The sequence below is a fragment of the Betta splendens genome, chromosome 10 (genome assembly GCF_900634795.4).
Source record: "Betta splendens chromosome 10, fBetSpl5.4, whole genome shotgun sequence".
In the NCBI taxonomy this organism is placed as follows: Eukaryota; Metazoa; Chordata; class Actinopteri; order Anabantiformes; family Osphronemidae; genus Betta; species Betta splendens.
This window is the reverse complement of record NC_040890.2, coordinates 10,842,837-10,868,717: the sequence shown is the minus strand read 5'-3', so window position 1 is coordinate 10,868,717 and position 25,881 is coordinate 10,842,837. Positions and strand designations below refer to the sequence as shown.

The following is a 25,881-nucleotide window of genomic DNA, read 5'->3' as shown; positions in this document are numbered from 1 at the left end:
TGCACGTGTGTTTTTATTGGCGCCGATTGTTAAAAAATGAGAACCACTATCTGCCTTATGCAGCTTTCAACAGGAAGCGGCATCACTGAATCTTATCACATGTTCACTTGAAACACGTCTAAAGCTTTAAAATTATGCAATAGACTTGTTGATGTTGCCTATTTTGCCTGAATGCATGTTAATGTCTGTTACTGCACACACATCTGTGGTTATATACATATAACTCTTCTCTTTGGGAGCCACACTTCGTATTTGTATGTTTTTTTTTTAAATCTATGTTGTATCATGTGCATTAAAGCTGTTAACACTACTGCGAGCAGCAGCTCATCAGAAAATAAATTCCTCTGGTTCCCAGAGAAAACTTAACTGAGCGCAAGGTGCATCTTCATGTGTTGTTATGGGAAACTACAAGGCCACAGGGACCAGTTACACACGAGCACAGGCCCCCTTCTTTTATTTAATCTGGATGGTTGTATTCTCAGTGGCTCCTACGTAAGAATACGTCCCCTGTTTCTACGTGTTGACACGTCGATGTCGCAACAGATTGAACACTTGCACCAAAGGATACTGATGGACTGGGCGTCATTGTTTTAAACTAAAAAATATGCTCAGCCATGAAAAAAAATCATACAGTCAAAGAACACTTAGCAGTGTATATTGTAAGAAAATAGTGTGAGACTGAGGCATTCAGACTATAATAATAATAATAATAACAACAATAATATTTTATATAATAATTATTATTATTATTACAATAATAATATTTTATATGATAATTAAAAAAATAAATAATCATTTTTATAATTTTATAACTTATAACTAAATAATAACTTAGTTTAGTTTAAATAACTAGACGGAAACAGATGACTGGGCACGTGACTAGAAAAGTGAAACCATCCATCCATTTTCCAAGCTGCTGTATCCCATATGCTGGGTCGCGGGGGTGCTGGAGCCTATCCGAGCTGGGCGAGAGGCAGACAACACCCTGGACGGGTCGCAGGGCAACACACAGACAGACGACCACTCACACCTACGGGTGGAGAGATAAATGGATGGATGGAGAGAAGCCAATCAACCTAATGCACGTCTTTGGACTGTGGGAGGAAGCCGGAGAACCCGGAGAGAACGTGCAACCTCCACACAGAAAGGCACAAGGGCCGCCTCCGGGAATCGAACCCAGAACCTTCTCGCTGTGAGGCGATGGTGCTACCCACCGCCCCAAAACCAGAACTGGAAACAGGAAATGTCAAAACTAAACAGGAAATGGTAACCAAAAGCCCAGACGTGACACCTCGTAGGTGGCTCCAGGAAACATCCCCTGCCCAGAACTAATCTGTAAACTGCAGAGCTGCAGTGTTAATGAGTTTTCCAATTGTACTTTAAACAGCAAATACTACTACTACTGTGGCTTCTGATTTGTGATCACGGTGGAGAAGAATGATTTTGTTGCTGCTGTTGGGAGCCTTTGTTTCTGTGGGTGAGTAACTGAAAAAAACGTTTCCTCCTTGAACAAAGAGTTAGAGACGATTCTTTGTTGACTGTAATATACACAAGGGCATTAATCTGTAGACTACATTATTAAATCTGTGGTATAAACTGTAGCCTCGTTGAAGCCTCCTGTTTTATCATCACTGTTTTGTAACTGATTCGTTATTAAGATCCCCTTAACCCCATCGTATGAATGAACTACATTAGTAGGTGAGGAAGACGATGGTCTGGATTTCACCACACAAACAATAAATAGTTTGTCCTCAAGATGATCATACCTGCATTAAGTGTGAATATTTTCTCCTTGATCTTGAGGTCTCGCTGATGTTGTAGAAGAGACGAATGGGGCGACATACATCATGGATCTGCCCACAGACACTTACTCTATTGAATTTGAGGGTTACGATGAGACGGCGTTAGAGTTGAATCTGAGAAAGATTGGTGAGTGGACTGTGTTTAGCTTTTTCTTCTTCTGTGGTCTATATTCTAAACCTGTTATCTGCTGACTACTTACTACACATAAAGACCCTCCCTACGGAACCATTGCCATTACTGTTGGGGTTGTTGCACTTATCGGCTGCTGCTGCTGCTGCGTGCAGTGCTGCAAAGTCTTGGCATCTTCTGTTAAGACCGTCTCTGAACCAGCTGTGGCTCCTCCGGAGGTGAACAGAACCGGCATCACACACTTGCACTGAGCTGAGAAATCGCTTCTGTTTGTTCATTTCTTTGCTTACTCCAAACTGCAGTATAGCTATGAGCCTGCTGCACCATGGCAGCCCAGTCAGCGTTGGATATGGATGCCACCGTACCCAGTGCCTGCTTATACTCACAGCAACCCGCTGGTTAGTGTGTGTTCTCAGTCGAACCTCTCCTTACGCTGTGGTAACGCTTCAGCTCTGAACGCACACCCTCCTTTCCTCTGCAGGTACAGAACCCACCGGCCGTGAACGCTGCTAATGCTGAGGTGAGACTCTCCTTCTGAGTCTGAGCAACACTTACATCTCGTGTCAAACTCCCAGCCACTGGTTTTGTGTAGTAAGAACTATTTCAGTTTCTATTAATGCCATGTTCTCTCCAGGTTCCAGCTCCAACTGTCCTCAGCCTCAGTGACGACGAGCCGCGGTTCGAGCTGAAGGGGATGCACTTCCCCTTGTCTCTTCCTCTCAGTTCAGACCCAACTTACCAACATGTTTATACCTCAGACAAACTCAACTTCAAATGGAAGCCTTCATTCACAAGCAATATATAAATAAGAAATGTGCCTTACTCGTTTTAGATGCTAATCAACCTAGGAGCCTATCACTTTGACAAGCAGGGCATTGGACTTATACACTTATAAACAACGTTTACAGGATGTGGATGTGATTTACAGTCACAGTTTGCCCACAGTGTTCAATGAAAACCACCATCTGCCTTTTCCTTGTGCCGCTTTCAACTGTAAGCGGCATCACCTCTGAACCGAGCGTTTTGAATGTGTCAGTCAGCAGTAACCACACACTTGAAACAATTTTAAGGCTTTAAAATTTCTTCAGTTCAATAGACTTGTTCAAGTTGTATACTGTATTTTGAATGAATGTCTGTTACATACATCTTTGGTTATATACATTTAAAATTGTGTATTGTATTTTTTTGAGCCATACAAACTGTATTTGTATGTTTTGATAAATGTGTTTTGTTTAAATTTTTAAATTGTTGTACAAATTTGTTCCACAACCTTGACTTTAAACTTGACTTATAACAATATTCTATAATTTACCACTATACGAGCTGCAGCCACGCAGCCCATCAAGCAAATAAATCCCCTCCACTACACAACTGGTTCGCAGAGGAAACTCTGAGCACGAGTTGCAGCTTCATGTGTTCTTATGGGAAACTACGAGGCCACAGAGACCAATTACCCACACGCAGAGTAACGTAAGAAAGCTTTCAGATGCCTCCAGGTTTCAATGCATCATATCACTTAAGAGTGAGTGATGAGCAGCGGACCAATCTCCGCCCTCTTTTATGCCCCGTCTGCAGCAACCGGCCGTGGATTGCGCTGTTTTGGTGCCTGTTGCTTTAAATGATAATTAGCCTGTTACAACCGCTCCCCATTCCCACATTCGGCGCTGCCATGGTAACCGTTGAAGCTACAACATAATGTACACAAAGCAGACACTGGCCTGAGGTCTGGATTTTATGGGTTTTAAATGACACAACATCTGAACTGGGGCGTTTTGTAAAGTCCTCTCATTACATTATTTCCATTTCTACAATGAGATTTACATCAATGTAAATACATTGTAGTTCTGCCTCTGATGATGGAGGGAGGCTGGTGACACACTTGAACCTGCTACGTCCGCTGTGGCCACTTGTCTCGCCCACAGCACAGTGTGGGAGGAAAGTGAGGTGAGTTTTGCAGGAATAGTCATCGTGCGGTAGCTGCGTGGCCTAGTTGCTCCCCTCCAGTGAAGTGGCAGCGGCGATAGTGGGTGAGGACAGGAAGCTTCCGACTCACTGAGCACCGGGGAGGCATATGAGATGTCGACAGGCCAGATCAGCCGTAGCTGAAGAAACTGGGACATCAAGGCTTTCTTATTCTTATTCTTTTCCCTATTCTTATTCTTAAGGCTGAAAGTGGCTGCCAATAAAAAATGTAAATATGTTCATGATCCCCAGAGGATACAGGACATTTGCTTAAAGCTAAATCCAAATCCCTGATTATCACTGAAGTATTGTGGAAATTTTGCCTCCTTGATTCTTAAGATCCTACTGTAGAATAATTTCTGCACATTAATCCATTACTTCTGTTTGTTTTGGATTAATTTTGTCATTTTATGAAAACAAGCAAAATGAGAATGTTTAATACAAATCCCAGAGATTACTTTATTTCCCACAATAGTTTAAAACACACACAGGAACAATCAATGACTATCTTCTTAATCAACTTCACCAGTGCCTCTGTCCATATTAGAGCCCCGGACCTCCACCCCAGCCTCTCACTGCTCCCCTTTCCTCTTCTCCACGGCCTTCAGGCGGCCCTCCAGGGTGCTCAGCCGACGCTCCACCGCGCACGACTTCTCCGAGTGGGACGTGAGCAGAGTCAACAGGACGCACGCCAGCACGAGGCCGGCGACGCGGACCGCCGTGGTCTCCGCCGTGGCCGCCTTGTCGGTCACCATCAGACCGAAGAGCCACAGCGCCAGCACGGTCTTCACCACCCAGAACACCTGCCTCAGCACGGCGATCAGCAGACGGAGCACGACGGTCAGCACCCAGTAGCCAATGAGAGCCAGCAGCCCCCACTGAGCGAAGGCCCTCACGCCCTCGGGGGTGAAGCGAGGCAGCGTCAGGGCAACTGTGGAGAGAGGGCATAAGCAACAGAGCATAAAGATACCTGTTGGGGCACAGGAGCATCCAATCATGGGTATAAAGGTGCGGCAGCACATCGCCCTGAGGGAGAATCAAGCCTGCATATTTTCACCTGCTGATAAATCTTTTGTCACCACCTGCTTTGCTCATAGTGACTCATACACTCACACAGAGAGAGAGCAGAGCCAGCAGCCAAGCACATAGACAAACACAGGATGGGGTCCAACGCGGCACCTACCGTCACATCCCGTGACCCTGAGGATCTCTGTGACGTACACGGCGATGACGTTCAGGCCACTTGCGGCTCCTTCAGCGAGGAACCCGATCACCGTTTCCAAAAACTGTGGAAGAACAGTGGAAACGAGCTTTACTTTGACGTTGAAGGGACAGCGCACGCACAGAGGTTGTAGAGGTCATGATCAGAACTGCACAAATAATGTTTACAGGATCACAATGCAAAGACGTGATCACATCAAAATGGAACCTCTAGGACTCATGTTACAGTAAGTGTTAATGATCTGAACCCCATAAGAAGAAGTGTTGTATTGATGGCCTGAGCAGACACTTGTGCAAGTGGCAGCTGGACAGTGTCGCTCTCTATTCCTGCAGTCTGAAGTCAACACACACACACACACACACACACACACACACACACACACACACACACACACACAGCCTCATCCGCTGAAGTCAAGGGCAGTTCAAGAAAGTTGGGTGCATATCTTATCTGCACCTGTTGCACCGGACATAAGTGAGAACTGTCCCATATGTCACAGTATAAATAAAGCTTGTGTCAGTGAGTGTGTCTATGTCGCTCAAAACACACTGATAACAATATTATTATTATTATATATTATTAGATTATAATATACCATTATTTCCACTAGTTATAAGCTATACGGTTTTAAATTATTATAAATAAGTATACCTACTAATAGTGATGGTTAAATTCTTACTTGGTCTTGTATCAGCTGATCAACTCGTCAGCATGTAAACTGTGTCTCATCACTACAGGCTCCATAGCAGGACGACACCGCTTCGCATGCAAATACAGAACCCTGCGCCTTCGCAACGCTCCTGCGCTCTGCACTGATAATGTGGAGTGACCTACACTGAGCCAAATGAGGGGACTCCCTGTTTAACACCCAGTCAGAGGAGGCTCAAGTGGGACACGGGACATGTCTTACCGTGGCCACCGTGTGGACGTTCTCCTGACCAAGCAATGACTCAAGAAACAACACAGCACTCTGAGGAAAGGAAGCAGGGAGACGGAGAGCGCGTGAAAGCATGAAATGGGGGCAGAGACGATGGGATCAGAAGGGAGATTAGATGGGAATGGATCAATGTGAAGACGTGGAGGTAGAGAGATAAAAAGGTGGTTAGGTTAAGCATTAAGAACAGCAGCAAAGGTCTCAGTGAAGTTGGATCAGAACACATTAACAATCAAAAGAAACTGGAGCACACGGATCTGGGCGTGCGCTTCCTCCCCGTACCTCAGCCGTGGAGCGAATCACGCCCGTCCCCAGCACCGACTCCGCGTAGCGCTGGACCTCGTGGCAGGTTCCCGCGATCAGGGTCTGGAGGGTCACCGTCGGAGGGCTCTCCGCGCTCGGCTTGGCCCGCTGGGCGCCGTCTGCAGCCCAGGCCAGCGCCAGGACCAGCGCCAAGCACGCGTGGATGGAGGGGGACGAGCGAGCCATGGCGCACGAGCCGCGCCCAGAGCCAGACGCGCGACTGGGAACCGACCTGGGAGCGACGAGGACCAAAAACGTCTAGTGCCAATAATGTATGCGCCGCGGCGCCGAGCGGGCCGCGAGAGGCTTGCGGGTTCAAGAATTAAAAATGGCTTCAGGCGAGAGCAGTCACGGGCTAGAGAGCGCACGTCAAAGCCCGCATGCTTCGGCTCCAGGAGGAACACGACCGACCGACCCGACCCGAAAAGCAGGGCTCCGCTTCACCAACACGACAAAAGCGAGACTTCAGAGGGAAGCGGGGCCGCTCCGCTCACTGTGCCTATATTAGGGAAGGAAGCGGTGCTGGAATAATCCAACGGGGCCGATTCATTTAAATACGTCCAAAAGCAGAAGGAAGGTGCTAACAATGGAAAAAAAAATCACACAGAAACGTCCCAGAAGCGTGTTCCTTTATGAAACACGGTGGCGTTGCGCCGAGCACGAGCCTCCTAAAGCCTCTTATTCAGATCGCTCGGGTTTAATGTTCCTTTGTGCCTGAGCTGCATCAAACACTGGTGGATGGATTAGGTTGCACAACCTTTTCTCAGCGCTCCCCTGTCGCTGTACCGGCGCGCCACTCCCTTCCTCCCAGCGTCTCTAACCACCGAGCCCGGATAGAGAATATAATAGTCTGGATGGAAGGAGGAGGAGGAAAGGAGGGGGGGGGGGGGGGTGTTCAGCACAGAGATAAACAGAGATTTGCACACTGGGAGTTGTGGTTCGGCAGATCAGGTCAAGCAATTAACAGCTCACTGAAGCCGAAGCGGTTTTGATGTCAGTTTAATGACTAGTAGAACAGTAAATACACAGCATTGTCTCCGAAGAGACCAAAAAAGGTAAATATCAAATAAAAAAAGAAACATGGACATACAATATGTACATAAAACCAGCGTGACACGCATCCACTGTGCTGGGCAGGCTGCTTTCTCAGTGTACTAATCTATTCTTAGACTGGTTGCTTTAATGGTTTGTGTACATGCACACACGCACGCACGCACTCACTCACTCACACACCTCTCAGTAAGAAATGCCAACTTAACGAATCTGCGACGGCATGTGAGAACACAGTGAGGCAGATTCTGGAGATGATTTCAGTCAATATTTAAAATAAAAAAAAAACACATGAAAAGGCAAAGCGTTGAGCTCAGGGCGTCGGCGTGGCCCCTGTGAGGCTGGACTCATGGGGAGCGATTCGCACGGGTCCTGTCCTGTAGATGGATGGCGACGGGCAGCACGCACTCGGGAGGGAAACGCTCGGCGCCGCGGCGAGCGCCGCTCCCGGCAGAGTTTGTACCGCCGCTCAACTTCTCGACCCCCTCTCAGTACAATTTGTGGCGGAAGCTTCAGCCGATGTAAATGCGATGGAAGTCGTTGGCCCCGAAGGCGGCGTTGCATTTGGGACACTTCCTCTGGCGTGTGTCGTAGCGCGTCTTCACACACTCAAAGCAGAAAACGTGGAAGCACTTCGTCAGCACCGCATCCTTCACCCGAGAGTTGCAGCAAGGACATGTTAGACGTGCCTGAGGGAGGAGGGAGGGGGGAGGGGGGGGGGGGGGGGGGGTGAGCAAGTCATGGTTTGAACAACAAAGGGAGAAGCCATTTTTGTCCTCAGCTGAGTGGCTCATAATGAGTGGACGTGCATATCTAGGGCAGCAGTGAGGCTGTTACAGAGACAGATCTTTACACCCTAGTGCCCTTAACCGAGAACACAACACGTGATATGGAGGCTGATGATGAAGCTTAATGTGGACATTACACATTTAAGACCACGAGGAGTCGACCCAGAGAGCAGAAATAGAACTGCTGACGCTGTCCTTGGATCCCTTTCATTATAAAGAACACTTTACACTGTAATTTGTAATGTAATCTAAAAGCCGGCCTGCGTTTTGAGCTACAGAAATCTAATGGACATGATTCCAAAGACAGTGACTTAATGTGATACTGAATGTTCCCACAGTTGGGTGGAATTTTAAGTGGTTTACTGTGTTCCTGTGGAAAGAGTGTGATCGCGCCGACAGCTCTCGTTTGGTGCAAATCAGAGTGAAGATGATAACTGGTTGGTTCAATTACACTGGCCACAGTCACAGGCCCTGAGGTTTCAGTTAGGTACGATATACACATCTTTATGTTAGCGTTACCCAAAAAGCCATGTTTTTAAATCACTGCACTTCACAGATGACCCAACATGCAGCGGGAGATTATGGCTAAGGTGTTAAGGAGCCTGACGCTGTGTTCCAACTGGGCATAAAGCCTCCACTCCACCAGAGCCATAGGCTCAGAACAGAGGAGGATGGGGGAAGGAGGCCTTAAAGACAGAGGAGTCGCATAGAATTTTAGTCTCAAGGCTCTTTTTGCATAAAGAGGTATTGTAGTATTTATTGGCACTATTACTCGAAAGTCATCTGATTTCAAGCAGAGCCCCAGAATAAAACATTAACTGCAAGCACAACAAAGCCATTTTACTCCAAACAGGTCAACAGAAACCTACCTTATAATCGTTTATTTCTTCATTTAGGATGTCGTCTCCATTGCTGATTTTCTCTGCAGGTTTCTTGGCCTTCTCAATCTTTATCCTCAGTTTAGAAATGTCCTCCTGAAACACATTTAAAGTCAAAAGGCTCAGTTTGATATATTTTTTTATAAGATTTTTTTTTTTACACACGTTTTTTGGGTGCACTTATTAATTTGTTTAACTTTACCTGTGCTCGTCTGGCATTAAAGGACTCTTTCTCCCTGGAGATGCTGTTCTCCACCACCTCTTCTCTGACCAGACTGAGTCTCTGCTGAACCTGCTCCAGCTGAGTTCGTACCTCCTCCGACAACAGCGCCGACTCCTGAGCCTGAGGATCAAAAAGAGGTCTTCATTTGTGCCTAATGGGTCATTACAGTTACTGCTTAAGCAACAGCTAAATGCTTCTTTGACTCCGTGCCTCGTTTTTACAGAGTGATGGTACCTTGCGTTTGTTCATGTCCAAAGCTTGTGTTCGAAGAGCCAGCTCCCTCTCTGCAGTGCTGATGGTCCCCTGAAGGAGGCGCTCCTTCTCCTCGAGCTTCCTCACCACCTGCAGCTGGGCATCGACCTAACCAAAGGTTTTAAGATCACAGAGCTAATTAGAGATCATAGAACATAAAATGTCTATGGTAAAACTGAAAACGTATTGGCCAGAACAGTGCAGAGAAATGAGTGGGTGTAAGAGCACCAGGTAGACTTATTGTTTTTTCAGCGTGTCCTGGCATATTTAAGGTTTATTTTTCTTTTCAGGTTCAGCTTTGTGGAGTTGCCTCATGGCTCACCTGAGTTTTTAACGTGAGCAGTTGGTCGGCCAGCTCCTCCTTCTCTTCTTTTAACAACTTGTGGATCTGGTTGGACTTGATCCGCTCGCTCATCAACTTGAAGTTGGCATCATCTTTTTCTCTGAGCTGCTGCATAAGGCGAATGTTTTGTTCCTGCATGTCCTCGAAGGCCTGACCAGTCACGTCCATCTCGCTCAGCAGCGCGTCCTCCTCCTGTAGAGGAAGCACAGAGGAGTCAGCGTGTCAAATGAAAAGTGAACGTGGTTTGTGCAAGTACACAAAGTAACTGCTGGACAAACCTGTTTGGCTATAGACAGTTTCTTGTTGAGGATGTCGATCTGCTCCTCCACAGACCGGATCTTCCTCAGTGCTTCTTCATCTGCCATTTTCTTGCCCTCCCTTCTCTCCCTCTCTTCCAGCTCCCTCAACCTTTGTCGCAGCTCTTCTCCCTGAGAGAAGGAAATTAGACTTACATATTTCTGCCTTTCTCAGATAGAAGAAAGTGAAGGCAAAAACAAACATTGTGCATATCAAGTCAGACAATAATTTAAAATGTGAACAGATGCTATGATGTGCAGATCACCTCAGACTTTGCCTTCTTCTCTGCAGCCATGAGCTGAACTTTGTCTCTTTGCTCTTTGGGTGCAGACCGGTACATGTCCAACAGCAACTTCATTTCTCTCTGAGACTCCTGTGCTTTCCTGCAGAGTCGCAGTGAGGAACTTTAATAAAACTATCAACTATCATCCAAAATAAAGAACAGAAGAATTAAAAGGACTGAAGAAAAATATTGAATAAGAAAACAATAGTAGCATTTTAATCTGCTATTTCTAAAAACACATCACTGCTGACCACTAGTGAATTAGCCACAGAAGCTGCTGATTCTACAAAAACAATAAAAAGAAATTGGTTGATAAAACGAGACTGAGCTTTTTAAGTCTTACTTGAGTTCTGCTCGGACGATCTTAAGCTGCTCCATCTCCTTCCTCTTGGACCCTCCAACCATAGCTAGGCGCTCTCCAGGTAAGTCCTCAGGTTGACTGCTACTTCCAGGCTTGTCCTTTTCTTCCTTTATCATGCTGCTGCTGCTGCTTCCACTCATGCGTGTCGGCCGTTCTCTCTCTCTGTCTCGCTCTCTATCTTTCTCCTCTTTCTTTATAGTGTCTTTCTCTTTCTTTTCTTCCTTCTCTTTCTTCTCTTCTTTGTCATCCTCCTTCACTGTTGCCTCTGGTTCTGCTCCTTGCTCTATTTTCACAGAGATGCCTGTTGAAAATTAGTCAAAGTCAAAAAGATATTATTCACGTTATCTCAATGTCTTACTTTACCGTTTTCACTTCCTTTACAGTGCTCAAAAATACCATCAATACTTCTTTCAGACTAATAAATAGTACCTAAGCTTGTATTGTCAATTAACAAAGCGTTAATTACCACTGCTGTTGGGTGTTGAGGAGCCATTATCAGGATCCGTCTTAACCGCAGGTTCTCCAGAAATGGGAGGAATGGAGGGCGAAGTTGTCTCATCCTTCACATCCATCTCTGTGCTTGACTGGGATTGGAGGATGGCATTGCCCTTTGAAGCTCGGAGCTAGGGCAGGAACAGGCATATGTTGTAAGTTTCAGGATGGCTTGGTGTCCTTTTCTGTTACTTAATTTCCAAAACATTATATTAGGTGTACACAATGTCATGTTGTGCACTACATATATAAAAGCAGTACTCTACAAACTGGAGCTGATAGTCTTGACAATCAGTAGAGTTAATTTGTGATAAACTGAACTTCTGTCCTACCTGGTTGAGTTCAGACTGGGCCTCTCTCAGTCTCAACTTGTATTTCACCACCTCTCCCTTCATCTGTTGATTGTGTGTTTGCAGAGTGCTAATTAAATGACGCATCTCCCTGTTAATTGGACCTGAGACAAAGAGGCAGTCACATGAATAAAAACAGTACAATAGTGAGATGCTAAAAAATAAAATGTTGGACTATGTATGAAGCTTTACTGTGTTCTTGGCCAAAACCATAAACAAGAATAAACAAGAATTCTTTTGTTACCTGCTTGTTCATTGGCAGCTAGAGTCTGTTCAAATTCAATGCGCAGCATCTCATACTCCTTCCTGACCTGAGCCAACGTGTCCTCCAACTGAAACACTTCTGTACGAACCTTTCTCTGCAGAGCCACTTCATCATTCTGCAGAAAGGCTCAAGATTAGGAAAAAACAAACAAGCTACAGTAGGAGACACTGATACACACACTGGAGAATCTAACCTCCATGTGCTCCAGCTGTCGAAGCCTTGCTGTTCTTGTAGTGTTAAGGCGAGCACGCGTCTCATCCAATTGAGCCTTGAGGATTAGGGACTCGTTGTAGAGCACAGAAAACTGTGACTGCAGACAACGATATTCTGCAGTTTCTTTCACCAGGCCTTCCGCTCGGCTTAGCAGCTCTGCCTGAAAGGACGGAAAACAAAGAAGTTAAACGGGGGGGAAAAAAAACCACATGACAACAAAAACGCAGAACACAATCCAATACTGAATAATCAACTAAAAGGCATCTTTGACAGATACCACGTACTTTCATGTTGTTATTCTCTTGCTCAACATTCTGCAGATCCTGTTGAAGCTTCTGCAGCTCCACATGGCGGTTTTCTGCCAGTTCCCGGTTCTCCTCCAACTCGCTGTTCATTTCCTCAAACTGTTGTAGAGGAAAAAAATATGTTTCCCCCTCTGACACTGCACCTTGTATACACTTAACAGTATGAATAATTCCTACCTTTCGTTTGTTAATAGTAATGGTTCCACAGACACTGCTGGCCTCCCCACAGACCTTATAGCCTTTGCTGGTTACCTGAGATGCATTTTAAACAAGGTTATAACATATTTCAAAGTTAAACATTTTGACATAACAATGTCAGTGACAGAATTTGCAACACAAATTTCCATCATTCTCACCCTCTCCAGTATGTCACTCAGGTGTGTATTGAGTCGATTTTCTCTACGTCGAATCTTCTCCATGTCCCACTGGAGTTCCTCAATCAGAACTTGTAGCTCACTGATACGCTGGTCTGCTTTGTTCACTGCACGACCCAGAGCCCGGGACTAGACCAGACAGAGGACAGAAACACAACAATGCATTTCTTCAAGCAAAGCAAAGAAAAGCAGAGGCTCATGATTGACAAAAACTCAACACAAATGATGTTACCAGCAAACAATATTTTAAGTAAAAGCAATGGGTTGAAGTTATATTTATCAAAAGGTTCAGCAGTTCCATCAACTGAAAAATAAACTGTACCTCGCTGGTCATGTGACTGTGCTTCTGCTTTAGATCCTCAGTCAACTGTTGTAGCCTTTCATTTTCACTGGTCAAAAGGGAGTTTAGTTTGGAGGCTGCCTGCCATCGACTGCCCTCTGGGAAAAAAGAAAATGAAAATAGCAGATTTTATGGGCAGCAAACAATATGATGTATTCAACCCAAATCCATTTCATAACTTCTTTCTCCACTTTCCCTTTCATCTCACCAGCTCCGGAATCCGGCTCTGCCTTCAGCTGATCTACGGTGTTTTTCAGACACTCATAGATCTCCACCACCCGACTGGCCTGTTTAAGGCTGGACTCCACTCTCTCCTGAAGTTCAGCCTCCATCTCTTCACTGCTACTACTCGCCAGTGTAGCCAGAAAAGAGTTGGCTGTCTCCCCTTGGTGGCCTGTGTGACATTAAAAAAAAAAGCTTTAATTAGATTTCTGGTAAATCATTATTTCATTAGAAATGTTATGACCCTGTGTCAGGTTCCTCTTTACCCCTGTCCTTGGCCCTCTCCTGGTTGGAGTCCCCATCAGGTTCTGGGGTTTCAGGTTTCAGGCTACGTCCCTCAGCTGATGGGGACTTCTCAGGTTCACTGCTCGCTTGGTCATAATGCCTTATTATCAATCGAACATTTTCATCAAACTAAGGAAAGAGGAAACCAGGGAGTGGACTTTTAAACATTCCAGTGATGTGGTACTGACAATCTGAACATAGCTATTCAGTCTGTACCTGGTTCCAGTATCTATTTAGAATCAGCAGACTGGCATCATCTGTGGCCTGACGGGTCTCCAGTCTCTCAATTCGCTCCCGCAGCTCATCTTCAATCACCTGTAAAACAAAAAAGAAGCCAATCTTTCTAAAAGCAGGAGGGGAAGCAGCACAGATTTGAAATCATATGACAGGCTGTAAAAAAAAAGCTCAGTTAAGCAGTTCACCTGTCTTTGGTCAAGGGCTTCTCCCAACTTTCGGTTCTTAGCCTGTAGAGCTTTGATGTCTTGTTCCTCCTGAAAAGCAATTCAAACGAATATGAAACAGCAGCACACACTTTACACGCGTGTTGTTGAACGTAGGTTACCGGCGTGTGGGGCAAATAAAGAGCCGCTCACCGAGTTGGACACCCCGCCTAGCTTGATGACAGTTTCCACCGCGGTGCTCCCGCTGGCAGCTGCGCTGACACCGGCGCCCCCGTCCTCTCCGTCCCTCTCCCTCCGCTTCTCTGGAGGCACACCGGAGGACGAGGAACCGCAGGGGTCTGCAGGACGCTTCTGTCCCGACATCCTCAGGCTCCTGGAACAAGCACAGCCGTAGAAGATGTGGCTGGTGAAGAAGACAGTTTCACATGCAGAAATGTTCTGCGAGCGCGTCAGTTAGCCACACTGTAATGCTAGCTGCGTTGCATTTAATATGCGAAGTGGCCAGAATATGAACCGTGCTCAAAATGCGAAACATTCGATTGAAAGAAATGCACTTGAAGTATGTGCTGAGGCATCGCAAACCCCAAACGAGCCGCTTTGATCGGTCAATGAAAACCGTTTGCTAACATTAGCCGCTAGCTAACGTCACTCAGAAATACGACTAATGCTTAGAATTCTAGATCAGCAGACTTATGCGTTTAATTTGCAAAACTGCCGTCATACAGTTACACGTACTAGGAGTCTCGCCGCTTTGAATGTTACGAGTTTTACGGTATTAACTGAATCTGTCGGTAAATGTTGATGTTGCGTCTCTTTGCCTCTCGGAAACGGAAGGATTCCCGATCCAGGCGGGGCCACCTACAGCCGGCGCTGCGCCCCCTGGCGGCGGGGAGGGGCAGCGCCGAGACCGGCTGGATGTTCTCAAAAGACCTGAATAGTCGATAACGTCTAGGCTGGACTGTTTGCAGCAATGCTCATGGTGTATTATTAAAACGCTGCTGCCAATACTTTTTCCACCATCTCAATGAATGTGTGATGTCTATGTTCAATAAAAACACAGCAAATTGCAAACAGGCCCATTACTTGCAGTGACAACCATATATAATGCAGCTGAATAACATACTGTATCTACATACATTTAAACAAACCACATTTTGTCAACTTTGTACAGATGCATGGGTCAATTGAAGCTGTCATGTCTGCCAATATTGCAGTAATTATCTGGCAACCCATCATTCCTTTAGTGTTAACTTGTATTTTCTTTGCCTCTGTTTGGTGTAAACTGTGTCTGGACAACCCTTCACGTTCTCTGTATGTCTATTATTCGGCCCTTATGTAAAAATACTGAACTTCGACCAGTAATACCAAAGGGGACTTTGCACAGGGTGCAGAGTCCAGGTTGTGCAAAAGCTGGTTTGTCATTATTTGTGATTCAGAGATCCACTGCAGCCTATCAGTCTAAATATCCCTATCAGCTGAGGTCAGCCATGGACTGACCACTTACAACAGTCAATACGTGAACTGGTTATGCGTGACGTGGTTGATAAGCAGTGTGACGGATTAACACAGAAAGACAAGGTCCAAACTAACTGGACACAGAGGATATGTTCAAACAAACATATACTCTGCTTCCAGCTAATTACTTGGACCAGCAGTGCAGGAAACAGCAGTGGGTTAAAAAACATCAGTTAAGTGTTAGTGTAATGCAATTCAAGCTAATTAAGATTTCCTGGTGTAAATTGGTGAGAATGCCAGATATGGATGCGTTTAAAGCCTTTTTTATGAATGATAGTTTGATTCGCAGATTCTGTGAGGAGAACCAGTGCAGTAAACAACAGCACAAAGGGGGGCGGGGAACCTGAATTACCACATCGCAGCGGATCGAGCTCTCGCATTACATTTCACCGCGGAAGTGCTGACGCTGCGTGATGCGTGCGTGGACGCGGATCTTGTCGATAGCGTTTTCCAGACAACGCATTGTGATCCAGCGACCCCACGCTCACATGTGGTCCTAAAGTCCACCGCAGGGTGCGCGGGCCTCGCCCCATCTGTGTGACCGGGCCAATTGCTTCAGCGGGACGACGCACGCCCCGACGCGTCCCCGCGCCTCCTCCCACAGCGCCAGCCACGCAATAAATGCCGCTTTGTGCGCACGTCTCGGCCTTCTCAATCAGCCAATTACTGCTGGGAAGCTGCAGAGGCGTTTGCGCTGTCGTCGCTGTTTAATACCACGTTCAAGTAAGATTTCAAGTTTTGAAAACTTTTATGTTATCTGGGAAAAGCGAATGTCGTTTGTTTAACTGGTTCCAGCGAAGGTGGTCCCGATGTTTGGGCGTTTTCTGGAACTAATGTTGCAAATATGCTTCACATTTTAAATAGTGTCTTTGTGCAACTACATAAGCGCGTCTTGAAGTCCGGACGCTCCCGTTTAAAGGGGTTCGGGGTTTGAGCGCATTAGTTTCCTGGTGTGTTTACTGTGAGCTCGCAGTGTGTCACTGGGTGTGCAACCTTGACTTGTGCAGCTTCTTGTCTACTTATGCTTTTGCTTTGTGCAAACACATCCTGCTGTTTATGATCATGTGCATATGTGCTACAGATAATGTCCATGAAGCGTCTTACTGTTGATATTAGTTGCTTTGTTTTTATATTGAATGCTTGAATAATAGCTCCTTTGACTATTTGTGCACATGAGACTGAACTGGTCTGAATGGAGGCCAAAGTTCAACCCTTGAAGCAAATATTTACAGAGGTGACGCAAGATAAGAGAGCGGCTGGAGTAAAAGGCTCCCTGTGTAGGACTGGTTCAGCGTCTTGATGAGCGTCTGAACTCCCGTCAAATACCTTTCTGTCCTCCAGGATGACTCATCAGTTCCCATCCCTGTCACCGGAGCAGAAGAAGGAGCTCTCTGACATCGCTCAGAGGATCGTGGCTCCAGGAAAGGGAATCCTAGCTGCAGATGAATCGACAGGTGAGTTTCTGGCTTCAGGCATTTTTGTTTGGTCTCACGTCTGCTGTATCGCGCGCACAACTGCGCTGGTTCATGTTCCTTCAAGGCACCATGGGAAAGCGTCTCCAGAACATCAAGGTGGAGAACAACGAGGAGAACCGTCGCAGCTTCCGCGACCTCCTGTTCTCTGCCGACGCCTCCCTCTCAAACAGCATCGGCGGCGTCATCTTCTTCCACGAGACGCTCTACCAGAAATCTGATGGCGGCAAACTGTTCCCCAAGGTCATCAAGGACCAAGGCATTGTGGTCGGCATCAAGGTGAGGAGGCGGAGCTCGAGCCCAGCCCACGCGTGCCCTGGAACCTGTGTTAAACCTGTGTTCCGTTCCCTCAGGTGGACAAAGGCACAGCTGCTCTGAATGGAACGGACGCGGAGACAACCACACAAGGTAGACTGGATTCTGCAGATCCTGCAAAGGTCTCGTTAATGCGGTTTCTGTAGAGACTGATGTGTAAAAATTGCATGAGCTACGGACGAATGCGTGAACAGCGCCTGTCTCTAGGTCTTGATGGCCTCTCTGAGCGCTGCGCCCAGTACAAGAAGGATGGCTGCGACTTTGCCAAGTGGCGATGCGTGCTCAAAATCTCCGACGGCTGCCCGTCGCCCCTGTCCATCAGCGAGAACGCCAACGTCCTCGCCAGATACGCCAGCATCTGCCAACAGGTGAGCACCTGTTGTCACAATGCGCGGTGAACCCACCCGGCGGCTTTTAACGCTCCTCCGATCCTCCAGAACGGCCTGGTGCCCATCGTGGAGCCAGAAATCCTGCCCGACGGAGACCACGACCTGAAGCGGTGCCAGTACGTCACAGAGAAGGTTGGTTTGCGCTGAACCTCGCGGCGCCTACGTGCGGGCGCTGAACCTCGCGGCGCCTACGTGCGGGCGCCTTCCTGATGCTGCCTCGTCTGCAGGTTCTGGCTGCCGTCTACAAGGCCCTGTCCGACCACCACGTGTACCTGGAGGGCACCCTGCTGAAGCCCAACATGGTCACCGCCGGACACTCCTGCCCGACGAGGTTCACCCCGCAGCAGGTCGCCATGGCGACGGTGACCGCCCTGAGGCGCACCGTCCCCGCCGCCGTTCCCGGTGAGTCGCCGGGGCTTCGCCCGGAAGCCGCTGTCCCGCCGTAGCTGACCGGCTCCCGTCTGCTCGCAGGCATCTGCTTCCTCTCCGGCGGTCAGAGCGAGGAGGAGGCCTCCGTCAACCTGAACGCCATCAATCGGGTGCCGCTCCATCGCCCGTGGAAGCTGACCTTCTCCTACGGCCGCGCACTCCAGGCCTCCGCTCTGGCCGCCTGGCAGGGCAAAGCCGCCAACAAGAAGGCTGCGCAGGACGCGTTCTTCTCCAGAGCCAAGGTACGAAAGGCTGTCCAGACAGAGCCTCTAATGGGCCCATCAGCACATGGCGAGAACATGAGCGCTTTAATGCAACACGCGGCGTCGTTGATGATTAACACTGTACCTTTACCCTGTGTCTGTTCAGATCAATGGCCTGGCCTCCAAAGGGGAGTACAAGCCCTCTGGCTCCGCGGATCAGGCCTCCACACAGTCTCTGTACACTGCCAGCTACGTCTATTAAACGCTCAACATGTGAACAACAAAAGGCCCACGGACCAAGCGCCAGAGGAAGACCTCGATGTTGAACCACGATTCTTCTACTTCATGAAACCAATAAATGAACTGACCAAAGTAGTGCTGATGTCTATTGCGGTTTTGTGACAACTGACACACAAAATTCACTGAACGGAGTAGATGGTGTAAACAGACTTATTTAAAAGACTGGCTGAAAATCAAAGCATGGGAGGAATAGACTGTGTCAACACATCGGGTCCGGTTCCTGAACTACTTCCGCATTTATTCTAGGAAAAACTCAACCCATTTTTTTTTTTTACATGAAATTTGTTTCATAATAATCATATTCACTAAGCAAATAACCAAAGCTAAACGTGTCTATGCCCAAACACGTCTTCTACACATTCACAGTATATGTACAGCAGATCTATATCACCGTTCATGTGTAGACACAAGTAGAATTATCCTGAACGTGGCGCGTGTTTGTTGATTTAAGTAGGTTTTAGTAGCTGAGTAACATCCAGGAAAATAAGTGTTAGACGTTACAGAATGATATTTTGAACGCTGATTCAGTCTGTAGTGGTTTCGCTCTGTGGTGCCGCTGGGACGCAATGGACAATGACCTGTTGAGATAAATGATCACAGACTCAGCTAATGAAGTTAATTAACAAACATTTCTGATCTGAGTATGAAACCGACATGGAGCCAAACGCATTGTACCTGGGTCCTTGTGGATCTTAGTGCCAAACGGGCAACGCAGCTCAGGAAGATGAGAATCACGCCCACGCACACGGAGGTGACGAACAGCACGCTCTCGACGGCGACGAGCTGGTTCTAAAGCAGCGGGGAGTGGACGTGGCGGTTGGTCGTGGCCTGACAGTGTTGTGACATCGACGCTGTCAGGAAACGTGCGGCGTGACTCACGGTTTGGTAGAAGAGCCACTCTTCGCCCTGCCGCCATGGGGAGGTGTGGTGGAGGTAACTGAAGCAGATCACCCTGTAGCTGAAGGAGACGAGGACCCCAAAGAAGGAGACCAAATACATGGACAAAGTCACGGTCACCTGGGAAACAGTGAACAGCTGATTAATTACATGAATTAATACAGAGGCAGTGAGGTGTAACAGCACTGGAGCATTCAATGTCCTCACCATCTTCTTGGATGGCTGTCTCTCAGTGTAGATCGACAGGTTCCCACTGATAAGAAACTTAAAGACAAACAACAGACAAGCATCTCACTTACTTAAACGAACCCCCAGACCTCCTCCAAACGTCAAACTATTCCTATGAAGTCTGACGTTTGGCCAGGACGAGTGCAGCCTCGAAAGAGAGACTTATAGAACAAGCGTTGCCATGGTAACGACGCACGGCCGGCGTACCAGTGCTCCCTCCCAGATTGGGATGTAGAGCTTATAGGAGCTCACGAGCGGTTCGGCGGCCAGGTGGAATCCCATCAGGATCTCCGCACAGCCGCACACGACCAGGACGATCTGCGGAGCGGAACAGACGGCGCGTGAGGCGGACGTGCTGGCACGTGCGCGTTAGCGTCCGCCGCGGCTCCGCATGCGCGTTACCCCGAGGCTCCCGGGCTCCCTCTGCACGAAGCGGTGCAGCGGCTTGCTGGACATCAGCACCGCGTCGTCCGCCCCCGGGTCCCCGCGTCTTCCTGTTGTTGCGCCACCAGCCGCTGGCTCTGCGCCCTCCATTGCCAGTGAACTGAGGGGGAGAAGGAGAATCGCACGCCGCAGGTCAGCGTCTGCCGCGGGTCCGCTTCGGTTTAGGACGGGAAGTCTGGATTGGACCGGGGACACGACCCACCCTGTGTTGTGCAGAGAGGCGTACGAGGAGCGGCAGGACGAAGGGAGGACGTCTGCTCCACAGAGGAAGTCAGGAAATTTGAGCGCTTCTCTCTTTTTTTAATAAGAGGAGGGGCTGTGGCCGTAAACAGTGACTGGGGCTGTTGTCTCGGAACCGCGTCCACTCGGTCCACGCTCAAACACTGAGATCTGTGTGGAAATCCGGAGTCGACTACATGGAGTCAAAAACAAGCTCTGATTTCATCAAGATTTAAAGATTCAAATGCACTCTTGATTTCTAATGATCCTGGACACAAATGTAAACTTTTCCTGTCATATCAACAATATTTCCTTGTTACCAGGGAGACGCTCATCACGTGTATGCGTCCTAATTAGAGCTGTGGCTGAACTCACTCCATTGTTATCTGGGCTCTTTTTTTTGCCGCTAAAGAACCTCTGACAGTGGTCCAGCAACACAGTCACACGCTCTCATTATCTGGAATGTTTGTATTAATTTGCTTGTTCACGCGACTCCAGCACCGCCTCAGAATATGGAGAAGGGATTTTAGGAATTCAAAATTCTGTAAACCTAAGAAGCAAAAAGAAGTCATAAACGTCTAAAAGGCCACAGATTCATTTTCAGCACCAGACACCTGCATTATAAAATACACACATATTATTCTCTTGTTGAAAAATTTTTAATTAACTGCATTATATTATAATAAATTTACACATATTTCATAATCGGTCATGATAAACCTACCATTGGTTTTCAGCACCCTCATCAAAGTCCCTTTGCTAATAACAATGTTGAAGTTTATTAAATACATATTACCATGTTTACACGATTCTGTAAAAATGACTTTAAATATAAAATTAGAGATGCTGTCAGTAAGATACATAATTAAAACCTCACAAAATGTAAACAAATCCAGTGGTGTCGGTGCTTCAGGATGTTCTGTGAAGCTGTGTGAGTGTTATCTTGATGTGTTGTTTCATAGGATTTGTCTGTTGTTTTTAAATGAGTCCAAATTCAACAGAGAAAACTGAAGTCTTCACAAGTCTTTAGGGTGAAGTCTCCTTACTGGGACAGCAGGTGATGCTCTAGGAGGTAGGTTGCTCTTCCTCTCATCTCTCCTTCACTGTTGTACTGAATGGCTTCTAGCAGTGAAACTCCACCCTGCTGCACAAACTCTTCGGCCACCTGAAATGAAGACACACATCGTGATCCAGGAAAACGCAGCAGTTTAGCAAGCGCTCATCGCCAGCTGGTTTGGAGTCATGTGCTCCTCGTTTACCTGTGGAGCGCTAACTACGAGCATGAAGAGGACGTCCAGGCTCAGGGTCACCATTTCTTGGTCGGCCATTTTCAGCGTGGCACACAGTGCGGACAGTAGGCCGAGCTGGGCCAGCTGCACGCAGAAGTCCTTCTTCTTGTGAGCGATGTTTGCAAGGACCCTGAGGATCTGAAGACAACCAGGAGGCACAGGCCAGCGAGATGGGAGTGAGACACTGCAGGGGCGTGTGACAAATGAACGACTGTGGCTTTAATATGCACTGACCAGTGTATTAATGCCTTGAGAGAAAGGCAGAAGATGGATCATTCCGGAGACCAGGTTAAAAGTTAACAGAGCGGAGCAGAAAGTGTTGGAGTGAGCTGGAACAAAGAGAGATGTTAAAGGCAACACAGGAGGGTAAAACTCAATAAGAGAAAATAAGTTATAAAGCGTTTAGTTAAGACTGGTCAAACCTGTGAGGTTGTTGAGGACCCAGGCGCTCTCTCTGGCCAAAGCCGGCTGTGTCTGCAGGTAGTTCTGAAGAAGCGCACACAGACAAATAACAAGCTGGGGATCCGCCACCGCAGTGTTCAGCTCCTCCACTGGGCAGCAGCACAGGAGGTTTCCCACACAGCGCAGCAGAGGACAGACGAGCTGAAGATGAACACATGAAAACCTACCATCACTTCAATGCTGGTTAGTTTCACATGTGATGCACACAAGTATTTTACAGTAGGTAAACAAAAAACAAAGATGTTCCCACTAATTCCTTTCCTTACCAGCTCTAATCCTTCCTCTTTGTTTCCTTCAGCACCACCTAGTGACACTAACAAGGAACTGCACTGCAACAGGGCCCCACGAGACAGAAGTTCTTTATTATCCCGAGAGCTTCAAATAACATAAAGATGCATCATTATTGGCATTAGGATCATTATTCTTCTGGTTAGGAAATTATAAATGTTAAAAAATGTTGATGACTTCCTGAGAATATGCTACAACTTTCACCTGCTTGTGAGGTAGTGCAGACACCACGCGCTCTCAATGGCAGGCGCCAGGGCAAAGTTTGGATCAGGGGCCAGGACTGATAACAGCTGTGCAGGTAAGCTGGAGGCCAGCACCGTCCTGTGGACAGAGAGGGAGACACAAGTAAGTGTGGTGCAGAGGAAACAGATGAGAGAGGTTCTTGTGCGCTGTTAGAGAGCTTACGGGATTACTTTCACTGCTGCATCGTTTGTCTGGAGGAGCTGAGAGAGTGTGAATCCCACTGCTTCCACCACCGCTGGATTATGTCTCTGGATCTGTATATGCATAAACAACAAGTTGATTCCTGGATAAATAATCTGACCATGATTCACTAGCATAATGACAGTAAAGCAGTAAAGCCATTCCAGTGACCTCGCTCCAATGGCTTTTGTTTATTTACCTCCATACAACTGGCCAAAGCTGGTATGATTCCCTGGGCCAGGAGTTTCTGTTGTACCACCTCACTGTCTGGGCACAGGTTGCCCAGCGTGTAGAGACACAGTTCCTAAACACACAAAACAAGCTCAGCATGTTCTGCACAAACCGGTGGGAACGTGTCACGTGGCACGAGAGAGTTCTCACTGTGAACCTGGTGCTCTGGCCAGACAGGTAGGTGAGCAGGTAGGACGTGGCGGGGAGACAGGCTGGGGCCACGTCCCTGTGGGGAGAGCGAGACAGCTCGTGAAGACACCGAGCTGCCTGCAGACGGCAGCGGGCGTCAGAGCCCGTGAGGAGGCCGACCAGCAGGTGCATGCTGTTCTCCAATCTGTAAAGAAGCAGCGTTAGGCACAGATACACAGCCATGATACACTGACCCAATGCAGCTGTCTTACTTAATGAAGGTGAGCTGCGCCGAGGGGTCCCGGAGAGCTTTACTCAGAACTTTCATGTGGGCCTCTCTGTCCGGTCCGCTGTGGTGGATTTTGTGGAACACGTCAACGACTCCCTGAGGAATTGAGGGGACATCTTCAGATGCTCGTGGACCCACACACGATTCCGCCCCGGATGTGTCTCACCTGTCCCTCTGAGGCGGTGTCCATGGTGACCTCTGCCTGGTCCTCATCCTCAGTCAGCAGCAGTCTCCTGCTCACCAGCTGTCTGTCTCTGCGGGCCTGTCTCAGAGCTGCAGTAACAAACACCGCATGACTTCATTTATCTGCGCGTAGAGATGATCTGATATGCAGATGTAAAGACCACTGTTTTATATAGGTGCAAAACAAAAAGAACCTCTGAGCATATTTGATCACACACGTCTTACTACTACTTGTGAAGCTTTAAATTATCATCTTCACCATCAAACTATTTCAACACTAGCTACAATCTGACCTCGTTCGTGCTCCCTCCGTTTTAATCGCAGCTCCTCCAAGCTGTCGCCTTGCCGTCCAGATTTGTGGCGAACTTTGTTCAGCCTCCACATGTTTCTTGTTGGGTCAGTGGTTCCGTTAGGTCTCCAGCGTTCACTTGTGTCAGCTGCAGCGTGTCTGTAGCCTCTCCTGCAGCTTCGGCACCAGGTAGGAAACGTCTTCTTCTGCGTCCGCATTGACCCGAGCCAGCGGCTGCAGCGCCGCCTGGCGGACGCTGGTGGAACAGCCCGTTTCACCCACCGGCTGAGTCCGTCCCATTCATACAACACAGCCAGACGAGCACTGTTAAAAAACTATGGTTTAATTGGCATGAAATGCGCAATGTACAAGCACATAGAAAAGCTAAAAAAATGTAAAAACAGGTAAAAACGTGCTTCCCAAAATAACACAATATTTATCCCAAACTTTAAAAACAGATTGCAAAATTAATACCAAACAGTTCTTTCTCCACACAATCCGTGTTTTGTACAGGTTACTATACATCTGGCAATAGTAAAAAGTATTGAAAATACATAGTTACATTTGATAATTACATAAATGTTCAAACCAAATGATTTGATAATTACCTTACTAATCATGATTCATTTTATTTAATCACCACTAAACTCAAAGACATTCCTGAGAATTTGTGGCTAAAAGAGGCATTTTGAACATATAATCATATGAAATTGTTAAATTGGCAATGTGTCCTGATTTCAATTTGAGAACACATAAATTATTTTATAACTCCTTGCAACAGCAATTAACATGTACATATAAAAGTTTCAGTATAAAATACATGGTGTGCCACACGTGACATGAAAAACTGAACCCCCCCATTAAAAGGTACTAAAATAAAAAGTCAGTCTTTCTTCAAAGCCAAAGGTGAAAGTCAGGCTCAGTGGCAAACTTATCCAGAACTTCAGTCTTTCTTTCTAGTTGATGCTTCTAACCATCAAACTATGATTAGATGTAGGACGGACAGAATATGTTGACCTCAATGTTTGGTTCTGAACAAGGATGAAGACTCACACGTCTTCACCTAATCCGTGCTCTGTGGTTGTTCCTCTGTGAAGAAACATACAAATACAGCAGCTCTTTAAGCATCATGACCACAAAGACAACAACTAGCATAGTATGTGATTAAAGAGTTCTGTGATACCTTGCTTTTTTTCCACTTGGTGATACACTAAGGTGTATGGGTCAAACACTGCAGGTCCTTCACTGATTTCAACTTGATTTTCTCTGAGAATGAGAAATAATGAAGTCAATACAGAAAACAAATCAAAATGTGCCATGACGCTTGAGAGACCCACTTTTCTTCTTCTCTGTTGGAGGATCTAGAGTCTCAGGGGTGGCTGGTAGTGTTGGCTCTGCATCGGCTGAATTCAGGTCCTTCTTCCTTTTCTTTTTCACCTTATTGTTTTGGTCAGGGTTCTCCTCTATGTCACTGTTCTCTGGTCTTTGTGTGATTTCCTTCTCTTCAACGGGCCGATCTGATATTTCCCCATTATGTTCAACTTTCTCTTTGTTTTTTCTTTCTTTTCTTTTCTTCAACTACCAGTTCTGAATGCTTCTCATCGTGATTCCTTTTCTCCCGTTTCTTCTTTATTTTATTTTCTGCCTCCTCCTCAACGTGTTCTTCAGGTTCAGCTCTCTTCTTCTTCTTTGCTTTCTTTTCTGCAGTATTTTTTCCTGTCTCCTCTTCCACTTTATTATTAGACACATCATCAACTCTCTCCATCCGCTCTTCTTCATTCGTTTCTTTCTCCACTTCAACATGTTTAGGTG

General features: G+C 47.0%; 6 protein-coding genes and 1 long non-coding RNA gene across 10 annotated transcripts; 3 read left to right on the top strand and 4 right to left on the bottom strand.

Annotated features, from left to right (window-relative positions):
* Window positions 1-945: 945 nt before the first annotated feature.
* LOC129604764 (uncharacterized) lies at window positions 946-3,274 on the top strand. Its single transcript, XM_055512535.1, has 6 exons — window positions 946-1,477; window positions 1,804-1,929; window positions 2,014-2,150; window positions 2,235-2,330; window positions 2,414-2,452; window positions 2,567-3,274. Exons 1-6 carry the CDS (start codon window positions 1,438-1,440, stop codon window positions 2,735-2,737), a joined length of 609 nt encoding a protein of 202 aa, XP_055368510.1. The 5' UTR covers window positions 946-1,437; the 3' UTR covers window positions 2,738-3,274.
* Window positions 3,275-4,328: 1,054 nt separating this feature from the next.
* LOC114864001 (transmembrane protein 109-like) lies at window positions 4,329-7,168 on the bottom strand. 2 transcript variants are annotated; one of them, XM_029164589.3, is made up of 4 exons: window positions 6,333-7,168; window positions 6,027-6,086; window positions 5,078-5,180; window positions 4,329-4,825 (listed from the first exon to the last, which is right to left on the bottom strand). In XM_029164589.3, exons 1-4 carry the CDS (start codon window positions 6,537-6,539, stop codon window positions 4,467-4,469), a joined length of 729 nt encoding a protein of 242 aa, XP_029020422.1. In that variant the 5' UTR covers window positions 6,540-7,168; the 3' UTR covers window positions 4,329-4,466. The 2 variants fall into 2 exon arrangements, with proteins under 2 accessions (XP_029020422.1, XP_029020423.1); XM_029164590.3 differs by lacking the exon at window positions 6,027-6,086 and having other exon boundaries at window positions 6,333-7,166.
* Window positions 7,169-7,336: 168 nt separating this feature from the next.
* Window positions 7,337-14,995, bottom strand: LOC114863985 (E3 ubiquitin-protein ligase BRE1A-like). Of its 3 annotated transcripts, none has more exons than XM_029164571.2 (22): window positions 14,856-14,995; window positions 14,268-14,448; window positions 14,097-14,165; window positions 13,891-13,989; window positions 13,656-13,803; window positions 13,376-13,561; window positions 13,150-13,265; window positions 12,810-12,956; window positions 12,631-12,705; window positions 12,433-12,552; window positions 12,129-12,308; window positions 11,915-12,050; window positions 11,653-11,774; window positions 11,295-11,451; window positions 10,811-11,129; window positions 10,450-10,567; window positions 10,166-10,315; window positions 9,867-10,079; window positions 9,527-9,652; window positions 9,272-9,412; window positions 9,061-9,165; window positions 7,337-8,092 (listed from the first exon to the last, which is right to left on the bottom strand). In XM_029164571.2, exons 2-22 carry the CDS (start codon window positions 14,436-14,438, stop codon window positions 7,916-7,918), a joined length of 3,075 nt encoding a protein of 1,024 aa, XP_029020404.1. In that variant the 5' UTR covers window positions 14,439-14,448; window positions 14,856-14,995; the 3' UTR covers window positions 7,337-7,915. The 3 variants fall into 3 exon arrangements, with proteins under 3 accessions (XP_029020404.1, XP_029020405.1, XP_029020403.1); XM_029164572.3 differs by having other exon boundaries at window positions 14,894-14,982; XM_029164570.3 differs by having other exon boundaries at window positions 14,811-14,964.
* Window positions 8,122-11,913, top strand: LOC129604723 (uncharacterized). Its single transcript, XR_008695886.1, has 2 exons — window positions 8,122-8,678; window positions 8,748-11,913. It is a non-coding gene; the product is annotated as an uncharacterized LOC129604723 (long non-coding RNA).
* A 1,161-nt stretch (window positions 14,996-16,156) lies between the features above and the next one.
* LOC114863995 (fructose-bisphosphate aldolase B-like) lies at window positions 16,157-18,773 on the top strand. The gene is made up of 9 exons (XM_029164583.2): window positions 16,157-16,313; window positions 16,932-17,044; window positions 17,130-17,341; window positions 17,416-17,470; window positions 17,585-17,745; window positions 17,815-17,898; window positions 17,994-18,168; window positions 18,238-18,437; window positions 18,565-18,773. The coding sequence occupies exons 2-9, from the start codon at window positions 16,933-16,935 to the stop codon at window positions 18,658-18,660; spliced, it is 1,095 nt and encodes a 364-aa protein (XP_029020416.1). The 5' UTR covers window positions 16,157-16,313; window position 16,932; the 3' UTR covers window positions 18,661-18,773.
* Window positions 18,774-18,910: 137 nt separating this feature from the next.
* Window positions 18,911-20,600, bottom strand: LOC114864005 (uncharacterized). The gene is made up of 7 exons (XM_055512366.1): window positions 20,470-20,600; window positions 20,226-20,367; window positions 20,031-20,141; window positions 19,803-19,859; window positions 19,578-19,715; window positions 19,374-19,487; window positions 18,911-19,276 (listed from the first exon to the last, which is right to left on the bottom strand). The coding sequence occupies exons 2-7, from the start codon at window positions 20,355-20,357 to the stop codon at window positions 19,223-19,225; spliced, it is 606 nt and encodes a 201-aa protein (XP_055368341.1). The 5' UTR covers window positions 20,358-20,367; window positions 20,470-20,600; the 3' UTR covers window positions 18,911-19,222.
* Window positions 20,601-21,123: 523 nt separating this feature from the next.
* LOC114863991 (transmembrane and coiled-coil domain-containing protein 6-like) lies at window positions 21,124-25,108 on the bottom strand. Its single transcript, XM_029164577.3, has 12 exons — window positions 24,074-25,108; window positions 23,764-23,870; window positions 23,581-23,693; window positions 23,330-23,513; window positions 23,148-23,252; window positions 22,931-23,022; window positions 22,730-22,846; window positions 22,504-22,612; window positions 22,198-22,378; window positions 22,010-22,104; window positions 21,746-21,913; window positions 21,124-21,651 (listed from the first exon to the last, which is right to left on the bottom strand). The coding sequence occupies exons 1-12, from the start codon at window positions 24,285-24,287 to the stop codon at window positions 21,529-21,531; spliced, it is 1,608 nt and encodes a 535-aa protein (XP_029020410.1). The 5' UTR covers window positions 24,288-25,108; the 3' UTR covers window positions 21,124-21,528.
* Between the last annotated feature and the right edge of the window lie 773 nt (window positions 25,109-25,881).